Source organism: Hypanus sabinus, chromosome 29, assembly GCF_030144855.1.
Source record: "Hypanus sabinus isolate sHypSab1 chromosome 29, sHypSab1.hap1, whole genome shotgun sequence".
Classification (NCBI taxonomy): domain Eukaryota; kingdom Metazoa; phylum Chordata; class Chondrichthyes; order Myliobatiformes; family Dasyatidae; genus Hypanus; species Hypanus sabinus.
In genome coordinates this window covers 321860-333158 of record NC_082734.1, presented here as the reverse complement: position 1 = coordinate 333158, position 11299 = coordinate 321860, and the positions used below count along the sequence as shown (strand labels likewise).

Genomic DNA, 11299 nt, shown 5'->3' with positions numbered 1-11299 from the left:
ATGGGGAGAGATTGAGTCACCTGGGACTGTACTTTCTGGAATTTAGAAGAATGAGAGGACATCCTAGACAAACATAAAATTATGAAAGGGATAGATAAAATAAATGCAGGAAATTTGTTTCCACTAATAGGTGAGACTAGTACTAGGGGACATAGCCTCAAGATTTGGGAGAGTAGATTTAGGATGGAGATGAGGAGGAACTGCTTTTCCCAGCCCACAGCCAGACCAGCTATGATCTTATTGAATGGTGGAGCAGGCTCAGAAAGCCTACTCCCACTCCTAGTTCTATGTTCTTATGACTTATTTTATCATTAGGGGCCAAGTACCTTGATATCTTAATAATCCTTAATAATGGCCAACACTTTCCCAACCATTGAGATTAGGCTAACTAGCCTATAATAGCCTTTGTTTCACCTTCCTCCCTTCTTAAAGTGTGGAGAGACATTTGCATTCTTGCAGTGCTCCAGGAATGAATATTCGTATGGGAGAAAGCAACACCATGGAGAGGGATGAAATGGTAAGAAACAGTGAGAGTGAGAGACTAAAGAGAGAGAGAGAAAAAGAGAGTGAAAAAGAGAGTGAAAGAGAGAAATGGAGAGAACGGATTGGAAGGAGGGTGAGAGATAAGGAGGGAGAGGGTTTATGGGAAAGGAGTTGAGAAGTAAAGGAGAATGGTGATGGGCAAACGAAGATGGTGTGGGTCTGGGGCCTTCACTGTGTGGTAGTGTGAGAGAAAGTGAGCGAGAGAGAGAACACGAGTGCACGCGCTGTGTGTCTGCCTGTCTGTGTCTACACTCCAGCTGTGGCCTGCCAAAGTTTTAAACAGCTGCGAAATGGCCTCTGATCCATGAGTGCCAGTGTTCCATATGCTTTCTTTACCACCCATATTTCTTCTTCGCTGGAATACATCTCCACTGAGATTAACAGTACACTTTAAACATCCTTTCAATATTCATCTTTTTAAATTTATTTTCTTTCCATCTCCCTTATTTCCCTCTCCACTTCAACACACTCCAATTATTGAGCCTTTAAAAGGCTGTTTCTTTTATCCTCAAGTCAGTCTATCTCAAACCAAATCTGAAACACACATCCATGTTGTCATCGCTTTTCCTCACAGGTGATAGAAGCAACACATGATCACTTGAGCCCTGCACGTCACAGAGGGAGTGGCATGTGTGCACACATCAGGGTCCTTGTCTCTACATGCCTTGCTGCATGCTTGGGCAGGTGAGTATGCACAGACAAGTACATACAGATACACAGACCAGGGTGTTTCAACTCGATTCATCAAACATGGACCAGAGTAGAAGGAGAAGACTGTTCCTCCCCCATACAGATACAAACCCACAACCCCTAACCTAGAAGTCACTAGTTCTCAGGGAAGGCTCCAGTAATAAAAGACCTGGACTCGGGGCCACTGCCCAGCTCGGGGAGAACCTTCATGGAGAAATCAATGGCGGTCAGCCGCTGTGTGAAGGCTCCCAGAGAGATTACATTGATGTGAGGACTGAGGTAAACGGGTAGGTTATCCTGAGTGATTCCACCACTGGCTTCGATCAATAGCCCAGGGAACTCTTCCTTCAGGGCCCTGGCTGCTTCCTGCAATTCCTGTGTGGAGAAGTAGAGGTCAGCACTGAGTTCTAAACATCCTTTCTACCACTTGTTACGAAGGATGAACAACTCTGATGGGCAGAAGGGTACAGAGTTGCCCATGTCCCTTCCCCCCCCTTTTGGAGAATCGCAAACCGTTACTATTTCGATGCTGCTAATGAGAGAGTAAGAGAGACAAAAGAAAACATGCCAGGACATCTGTTACTGATAACAGCCTGAGAGAGTTATGTTTATCCACCATGTTATGACTCCCGAAAGACTTATGGCTGCAGAGAGGGCTGTTTATGTGGTACCATCCTGCTCATTAAAATTCCTCAGTGGACAGCCGGAGTGGGCTGGTTTGATGGGTTAAGTCATTCAAACTTGATTGACACCTGAGATCCCATGAGTGGGGATAAAAATGAGGTCTGGGGTGACACCCCTCAGACGCACCAGGAGACACACTAGTGAGCATCAGAAACCCACGAGAAAGTGTGGGTCATCGGGGACCGAACGGATCGGTCAATTTTAACTCACAGTGTTTATAGCGAGGTCGGTGGGGGCTTGTGTGTGTGTGTCCACCCTTGCCTGGGTGACGAGTCCACCACGGAACGGTCTAGCTAAAGGACAGAGGGGTCATACTTGAATGGCCACAACAACACATCAATGGATCAAGATCGTAAAGGAAGGTTTGCAAGACAATAGCCATCACTGTTTGATCGCCCTCTCTCTCCAACAATTACAACACATCGACTAACAACTACCTCAGCCTGCATGAACTGAACTGAACTTTATACTTTCCCATGATAATTCCTTATCCCCTAGACAACGATAGAGCTTGTTTATTATTGATTATTATTATACCCACACTTTTAGGTTTAGTATTGCTAATGTGTATTATCTGTATATTTGCATTGATATTGATTTGTATATTTTACTAATAAACACTGTTGAAAATCGTACCACCAGACTCCAACGGATACTTCTGTCTTTGCTGGTAAGAAACTCAGTTATGGGGTATGTAACACACTTAACTCCTCTTTTGCGAATAACCTGCCCCTTTACATCTTTCTCCTCTCACTAGTGTTCTGATACTTGGGGGAAAGTAATTGTGAGCACCCAGCTGATCTTTGCCACTCAGACAAACTCATTGACCCCCTTAGCTCTAGGGAAAACTGTCAGACCTAATTCAGTTGCTGTCCTGTCCTAATTCAGTTGCTCCAGTCCTAGTAACATTCTGTATTTCTGCACCCCCTCTAACTGAATCACATCCTTCCAATAGCTGCATAGCCAGAACTACACATAACACTCTGTGCAGTCTCAGCAGTATACTGGTACTGCAAGTGCACGATGTCGCAACTTCTGTACTGAGTCCACTGTCCGATGAAGGCAAGCGTCCCAAATATCATCATCACCATGAGACAGGCTCACTCATGCACACACTCAGTTACATGGGCACTCTTACTCTCTCTCTCTCTCACACACACACACACACACACACACTCACACGCACATACACATACTCACACACTCACACAAACTCTCACATACAGACACACAGGCACACACAGACACACTCACACACACACAGACACACACTCACACACATACTCACACAAACTCTCACATACAGACACACACAGACACACTCACACACTTACACTCACACATACAAACACACTTACACTCACACACACACACACAAATGTAAGTCCCACTGACCTGTGGAGGAAAGTTATCCAGCATCACGATGTCAGTTCCAGCCAGAGCAGCCTGGCGCGCCTCATCTAGTGAGCGAGCCTCCACCTCGATCTTGTTATAGATGCCTGCGATCACCCGGGCTTGTCTCACTCCCTGGGAATGCAGAGGAGAGGACAGTTTGTTAGACGCCCAGTCTAGTTCACATCTCCTCTCTTCCACTTTGAGCTCAACTAGTCACTACTCTTCCCTGCTCCATGTCACAGCAACACCCCTGATTGTGTACCTATCCATCCGACTACTGTTACCTGAGTACAGGGAACACCTAGAACCCTGCTTCAGGGGGAATGCAACCATCCGGCCCCAGGCTACCCCAGTAACGAGCAACATCAACATAAAGGATAGGATCTGCCAGCCCCTACTTAGTTACCCAGTTAACCAACCACAGCCTCCCAAGAGTACCTGGGCAAAGAGTCTACCAGTCACTGGTCCCCATTACCTGGCAACTTACGGTGCTGCCTTTACTGTTAACCGCAATGACAAGAAACATGTCTCCTTAGCTAACATGGTAAACATGGCACCTGCATCACAGCATACTGAATATTTTACAGTCTCACTCCCTCCCCATAACCCCCATTTACCAGGGAAATAATGCATCCTGTTCCTAGTTACCTAGGTATCCTCTTGCCCAGACCACAGTTACAGAGAAAACTATCCTTCTGGAGCCCAATTGCCCAGCAACAAACTACCTAGGCTCCAGTTAGAGTGGAAACAGCCACACCCCATGCATAGTCAGATAACCAAACCCCTAGTCCCCAAGCAACGGCCTGTGACCCTGTTACCTAGGCAACCAAGCACTTATTTGTAGGTAAACAAGGATACAAACCCAGGCTCTGGGTTATCATGCCTAGACTCCAGTACAAAGGAAAAACACTACCAGTTCAACAGTTACCGAGGCAACCAAACACACAGTCACCAGTTAACACCCATCACCAGTTACCTTAGCAATGTCGCCGACCACTGCCATGTGGTTGTCCTTGAGCATGATCAGGTCTCCGAGACTGTAGCGATGGGTATCCACCCCGCCCACTACCATGGCATGTTTCTCCACCAGCCGAAAGCCAGGGGTAGTCTTGCGGGTGCCTGCCAGCCGCCCACCCCAACCTAGGGAGTATGCTAGCTCTTGGGCAGAGCGGCAGGAGGTAGCAATCCCACTGGCTCGTCCAAGAACATTGAGGGCAACTCTCTCGGCCAGCAGCAGGGCCCGTGCAGGACCCCAAATATGGGCCACAGTGCAGACAGGCTCCAGGTGCTCCCCGTCCTGCTTCAGCCAATGGAATCGACAACCAGTCTCCTGGAAGATGGCCTGAGCAAAGGGCGAACCAGCCAACACCCCAGGAGACTTGAGAAGGAGGGCAGCTCCCACTGACCTTTCCCCCACTACAGCCCCTGCCCAATCCAGCTGGTGAGAGTCCTCCAGCAACCACTGGCGTGCTAGGCAGCGCAGGGAATGAGGCGGCAAGAGATGAGCTGGGTCCGTCATTGCTTCCATGGTTGATAAGCTCTGCGAAGTGTGGAGATAAGGGGTATTAGAGGGTGTTGGCATTTTGTGGGTCGATGATTGGACACCAGATGTGTCCTACAGGTGAATGGAGGGAGAGGGAGAAATAAAAGGGGGTGGGAGATAGGGAGGCAATCTGTGTACCACCTAGGTACAGAGGGAGAGGGCAGGTTAAAGGATTTGGCATCAGTGTGGGAGCTCTGGGACCTTTTCCAGGTAGAGGAGGCCGAGCTGTTTAAACTGGATACAGCATGGGTGAGAGGAATGGTTACACCGGGAGTGGGCGCTTTGTATTTAATGTTTCAGTGGTATTTGAGTAATCTTATGTATATGTATTGTTTGATTAAGCATCACTTGTTTAAATAATTAATTATAAGTTGTATGTAAAAATATATAAATTGCATTCATCATCACGCTTCGAAGCGATTCTGCTCACCTGGCTTGAAGTAAAGATGAAGTACATCCATATTCCTGGGTCTTCCTTTGAATTAATTTAATGTTTTAAGAACATAGAAAACATACAGCACAATACAGGCTCTTCGGCCCACAAAGCTGTTCCGAACATGTCCTTACCTTAGAACTACCTAGGCTTACCCATAGCCCTCCATTTTTCTAAACTCCATGTATCCATCCAGGAGTCTCATTTCCTCCTCCACCACCACTGCTGGCAGCCCATTCCATGCACTTATCACTCTCTGCATAAAAAACTTACCCCTGACATCTCCTCTGTACCTACCTCCAAGCACCTTAAAACTATGGCTTTTCATGCTAGCCATTTCAGCCCTGGGAAAAAGCCGCTGACTATCCAGACATTTAATGCCTCTCATTATCTTGTACACCTCTATCAGGTCATCTCTAATTCTCCGTCGCAGAGTTCACTCAACCTATTCTCATAAGGCATGCTCCCCAATCCAGGCAACAATCTTGTAAGTCTTCTCTGCACCCTTTCTATGGTTTCCACATCCTTCCTGTAGTGAGGTGACCACAACTGAGCACAGTACTCCAAGTGGGGTCTGACCAGGGTCCTATATAGCTGCAACATTACCTCTCGGTAATCCCACAATTGATGAAGGCCAATGCACCGTATGCCTTCTTAACTACAGAGTCAACCTGTGTAGCAGCTTTGAGTATCCTATGGACTCGGAGCCCAAGATCCCTCTGATCTTCCACACTACCAAGAGTCTTGCCATTAATACTATATTCTGTCATCATATTTGACCTACCAAAATGAATTACTTCACACTTATCTGGGTTGAACTCTATCTGCCACTACTCAGCCCAGTTTTGCATCCTATCAGTTTTGCCCTCCACACTATCCACAACACCCACAACCTTTGTGTCATCAGCGAATTTACAAACCCATCCCTCCACTTCATCATCCAGGCCATTTATAAAAATCACGAAGAGTAAGGATCCCAGACCAGATCTCTGAGGCACACCATTGGTCACCACCCTCCATGCAGAATATGACCCTTCTATAATCACTCTTTGCTTTCTGTGGGCAAGCCAGTTCTGGATCCACAAAACAATGTCCCCTTGGATCCCATGTCTCCTTACTTTCTCAATAAGCCTTGCATGGAGTACCTTATCAAATGCCTCGCTAAAATCCATATACACTACATTTAAAACCCTAACTTTCATCAGTGTTTAGTCACATCCTCAAAAAATTCAAACAGGCTCGTAAGGCACGACCTGCCTTTGAGAAAGCCATGCTGAATATTCCTAATCATATTATGCCTCTCCAAATGCTCATAAATCCTGCCTCTCAGGATCTTCACCATCAAATTACCAACCAGTGAAGTAAGACTATCCCTACAGTTTCCTGGGCTATCCCTACTCCCTTTCTTGAATAGGGGAACAACATCCGCAACCCTCCAATCCTCCAGAACCTCTCCTGTCCTCATTGATGATGCAAAGATCATTGCCAGAGGCTCAGCAATCTCTTCCCTCGCTTCCCACAGAGGCCTGGGGTACATCCTGTCTGGTCCCGGTGACTTATCCAACTTGATGGTTTCCAAAAGTTCCAGCACATCCTCTTCCTCAATATCTACATGCTCAAGCCTTTCAGTCCACTGCAAGTCACCCCTACAATTGCCAGGATCCTTTTCCGTAGTGAATACTGAAGCAAAGTATTCATTAAGTACCTCTGCCATCTCCTCCAGTTCCATACACACTTTTCCACTGTCACACTTGATTGGTCCTATTCTCTCATCTCTTATCCTTTTGCTCTTCACATGCTTGTAGAATGCCTTTGGGATTTCCTTAACCTTGTCCACCAAGGCCTTCTTATGGCCCATTCTGGCTCTCCTAATTTCATTCTTAAGCTCCTTCCTGCTAGCCTTAAAATCTTCTAGATCTCCATCATTATCTATTTTTGAACCTTTCGTAAGCTCTTTTTTTCTTCTTGACTAGATTTACAACAGCCTTTGCACACCACGGTTCCTGTATCCTACCATCCTTTCCCTGTCTCATTGGAATGTACCTATGCAGAACACCACGCAAATATCCCCTGAACATATGACATATTTCTGCCATACATTTCCCTGAGAACATCTGTCCCAATTTACGCTTCCAAGTTCCTGCCTGATAGCATCATATTTCTCCTTGTTCCAATTAAACGTTTCCCTAACTTGTCTGTTCCTATCCCTCTCCAATGCTATGGTAAAGGAAATAGAATTGTCATCACTATCTCCAAAATGCTCTCCCACTGGGAGACCTGACACCTGAACAGGTTCAGTTTCCAATACCAGATCAAGTAAAGCCTCTCCTCTTGTAGGCTTATCTACACATGGTCTCAAGAAATCTTCCTGAAAACACTTAACAAACTCCACCCCACCTAATCCCCTCACTCTAGGGAGATGCCAATCAATATTTGGGAAATTAAAATCTCCCACCACAACAACACTGTTATTATTATTCCTCTCCAGAACCTGTCTCCATATCATATAACCATATAACAATCACAGCACGGAAACGGGCCATCTCGGCCCTCCTAGTCCGTGCCGAACTCTTAATCTCACCTAGTCCCACCTACCCGCACTCAGCCCATAACCCTCCACTTCTTTCCTGTCCATATACCTATCCAATTTTACCTTAAATGACACAACTGAACTGGCCTCTACTACTTCTACAGGAAGCTCATTCCACACAGCTATCACTCTCTGAGTAAAGAAATACCCCCTCGTGTTTCCCTTAAACTTCTGCCCCCTACCTCTCAAATCATGTCCTCTCGTTTGAATCTCCCCTACTCTCAATGGAAATAGCCTATTCACGTCAACTCTATCTATCCCTCTCAAAATTTTAAATACCTCGATCAAATCCCCCCTTAACCTTCTACGCTCCAATGAATAGAGACCTAACTTGTTCAACCTTTCTCTGTAACTTAAGTGCTGAAACCCAGGTAACATCCTAGTAAATCGTCTCTGCACTCTCTCTAATTTATTGATATCTTTCCTATAATTCGGTGACCAGAACTGCACACAATATTCCAAATTTGGCCTTACCAATGCCTTGTACAATTTTAACATTACATCCCAACTTCTGTACTCAATGCTTTGATTTATAAAGGCCAGCGTTCCAAAAGCCTTCTTCACCACCCTATCTACATGAGACTCCACCTTCAGGGAACTATGCACTGTTATTCCTAGATCTCTCTGTTCCTCTGCATTCCTCAATGCCCTACCATTTACCCTGTATGTTCTATTTGGATTATTCCTGCCAAAATGTAGAACCTCACACTTCTCAGCATTAAACTCCATCTGCCAACGTTCAGCCTATTCTTCTAACCAGCATAAATCTCCCTGCAAGCTTTGAAAACCCACCTCATTATCCACAACACCTCCTACCTTAGTATCATCGGCATACTTACTAATCCAATTTACCACCCCATCATCCAGATCATTTATGTATATTACAAACAACATTGGGCCCAAAACAGATCCCTGAGGCACCCCGCTAGTCACCGGCCTCCATCCCGATAAACAATTATCCACCACTACTCTCTGGCATCTCCCATCTAGCCACTATTGAATCCATTTTATTACTCCAGCATTAATACCTAACGACTGAACCTTCTTCACTAACCTTCCATGTGGAGCTTCGTCAAAGGCTTTGCTGAAGTCCATATAGACTACATCCACTGCCTTACCATCGTCAACATACCTCGTAACTTCTTCAAAAAATTCAATAAGGTTTTTCAAACATGACCTTCCACGCACAAATCCATGCTGGCTACTCCTAATCAGATCCTGTCTATCCAGATAATTATTAATACTATCTCTAAGAATACTTTCCATTAATTTACCCACCACTGATGTCAAACTGACAGGTCTATAATTGCTAGCCTTACTTCTAGAACCCTTTTTAAACAATGGAACCACATGAGCAATACGCCAATCCTCCGGCACAATCCCCGTTTCTAATGACATCTTAAAGATCTCTGTCAGAGCTCCTGCTATTTCTACACAAACTTCCCTCAAGGTCCTGGGGAATATCCTGTCAGGACCTGGAGATTTATCCACTTTTAAATTTCTTAAAAGCACCAGTACTTCCACCTCTTTAATTGTCATAGGTTCCATAACTTCCTTACTTGTTTCCCACACCTTACACAATTCAATATCCTTCTCCTTAGTGAATACTGAAGAGAAGAAATCGTTCAAAGTCTCTCCCATCTCCCTCAGCTCCACACATAGCTGACCACTCTGATTCTCTAAGGGGCCAATTTTATCCCTCACTATCCTCTTGCTTTTAATATAACTGTAGAAACCTTTCGGATTTACTTCCACCTTATTTGCCAAACCAACCTCGTATCTTCTTTTAGCTTTTCTAATCTCTTTCTTAAGATTCCTTTTACATTCTTTATATTCCTCGAGCAATTCCTTTACTCCATGCTGCCTATATCTATTGTAGACATCCCTTTTTTTCCCAAACCAAATTTCTAATATCCCTTGAAAACCATGGTGCTTTCAAACCTTTAACCTTTCCTTTCAACCTAACAGGAACATAAAGATTCTGTACCCTCATAATTTCACCCTTAAATGATCTCGATTTCTCTATTACATCCTTCCCATAAAACAACTTGACCCAATCCACTCTCTCTAAATCCCTTCGCATCTCCTCAAAGTTAGCCTTTCTGCTCCTCGATGTCCCTGTTACTATTGGGTGGTCTATTAAAAAAACATCCAGTAGAGTTTTTGACCCATTCTTATTCCTAAGTTACACCCACAGAGACTCTGTAGACAACCCCTCCATGACTTCCTCCTTTTCTGCAGCCGTGACACTATCTCTGATCAACAGTGCCACGTCCCACCTCTTTTGCCTTACCCCCGCTCCATCCTTTCTGAAACATCTAAAACTTGGCACTTGAAAAAGCCACTCCTGCCCTGCACCATCCAAGTCTCTGTTAAGGCCACAGCATCATAGCTCCAAGTGCTGATCCACGCTCTAAGCTCATGTGCTTTATTCATAATACTCCTCGCATTAAAATAGACACATCTCAAACACCATCAGTCTGAGCTCGTCCCTTCTCTATCACCTGCCTATCCTCCCTTTTGCACTGTCTCCAAGCTTTCTCTATTTGAGAGCCAACCTCCCTTTCCTCCGTCACTTCAGTTCGGTCCCCACCCCCCAGCAATTGTAGTTTAAACTCTCCCCAAAAGCCTTCTGAAACTACAAAACATAACAATAGGAATTATTGAGATGAACCACCTGTGCCTACATTGTACATGGAGGAGAGTCAGATGGAGTGGGAGATGGTTAGGGGAACACAGACATAACTTCTGGGTTCAGAGGGAAGAGGGAGAATTTGAGAGACTGGAGATATTGAGAGGACTCTGGTTGTGTATCTTGAGTGTGATGGTTAGAAGTGGAAGGTAGTAATGGGTCTAGATTCTGCCTGATGTGTATCTGTGGCAGAGTTAGAGAGCGCGAGAGAGTGCAAAGAGTCGTGGTTACACGATCAGGAGAGGGGGGAATTTGAATTCAGGGTGAGGGGCGAGGGTTTGTCAGAGTCAGGTCAAAGGTGATAGAGAGTCAGCATCTAGGTGAGGGAGAGTGAGATGGAGTCAGGATGAGGGGGTGGGGTGCGGAGATCATGGTCAGGATGGAAGAGGGACAGTCAGATTCAGGATCAGGTGATGGGGAAGCAGTATGGATTTGGGGGATGGGTGAAAGAAAAATATTTAGGATAGGGGGTGCAGGGCTTCCCGAGTCAAGTGAGGGAGAGTCAGCATCTAGATGAGAGAGAATGAGGGGGAGTTGGGTCATGGATGTAACAGAGAGGGAGAAAGAAAGAGTCGGGTTCAGAGAGAGATTAAGTGTAGAGACAGAGAGAGAGAAATGTGAAATAGATGCAAGAAGAACAAATGGCTGAGTAATGAGGGAGAGGCGAGGGACGAAAGATCAACATGGAGGGGAGAGCAGTCTTGGGGGACTCACATCACATTGAACTGC

General features: G+C 45.4%; 1 protein-coding gene across 1 annotated transcript; it reads right to left on the bottom strand.

Moving 5' to 3' along the window:
* Nucleotides 1-451: 451 nt before the first annotated feature.
* Nucleotides 452-5456, bottom strand: LOC132382745 (nicotinate-nucleotide pyrophosphorylase [carboxylating]-like). The gene is made up of 3 exons (XM_059953196.1): nt 4289-5456; nt 3313-3444; nt 452-1608 (listed from the first exon to the last, which is right to left on the bottom strand). The coding sequence occupies exons 1-3, from the start codon at nt 4892-4894 to the stop codon at nt 1369-1371; spliced, it is 978 nt and encodes a 325-aa protein (XP_059809179.1). The 5' UTR covers nt 4895-5456; the 3' UTR covers nt 452-1368.
* Between the last annotated feature and the right edge of the window lie 5843 nt (nt 5457-11299).

Excerpts from the sequence above, each read along its gene's own strand:
- LOC132382745 (XM_059953196.1), bottom strand. The coding sequence starts at position 4,894 with ATGCCAACACCCTCTAATACCCCTTATCTCCACACTTCGCAGAGCTTA. Across the intron at positions 3,445-4,288 it reads TGGTCGGCGACATTGCTAAG|GGAGTGAGACAAGCCCGGGT; the intron begins GTAACTGGTGAT and ends CTGCATTCCCAG. Across the intron at positions 1,609-3,312 it reads TGGATAACTTTCCTCCACAG|GAATTGCAGGAAGCAGCCAG; the intron begins GTCAGTGGGACT and ends TTCTCCACACAG.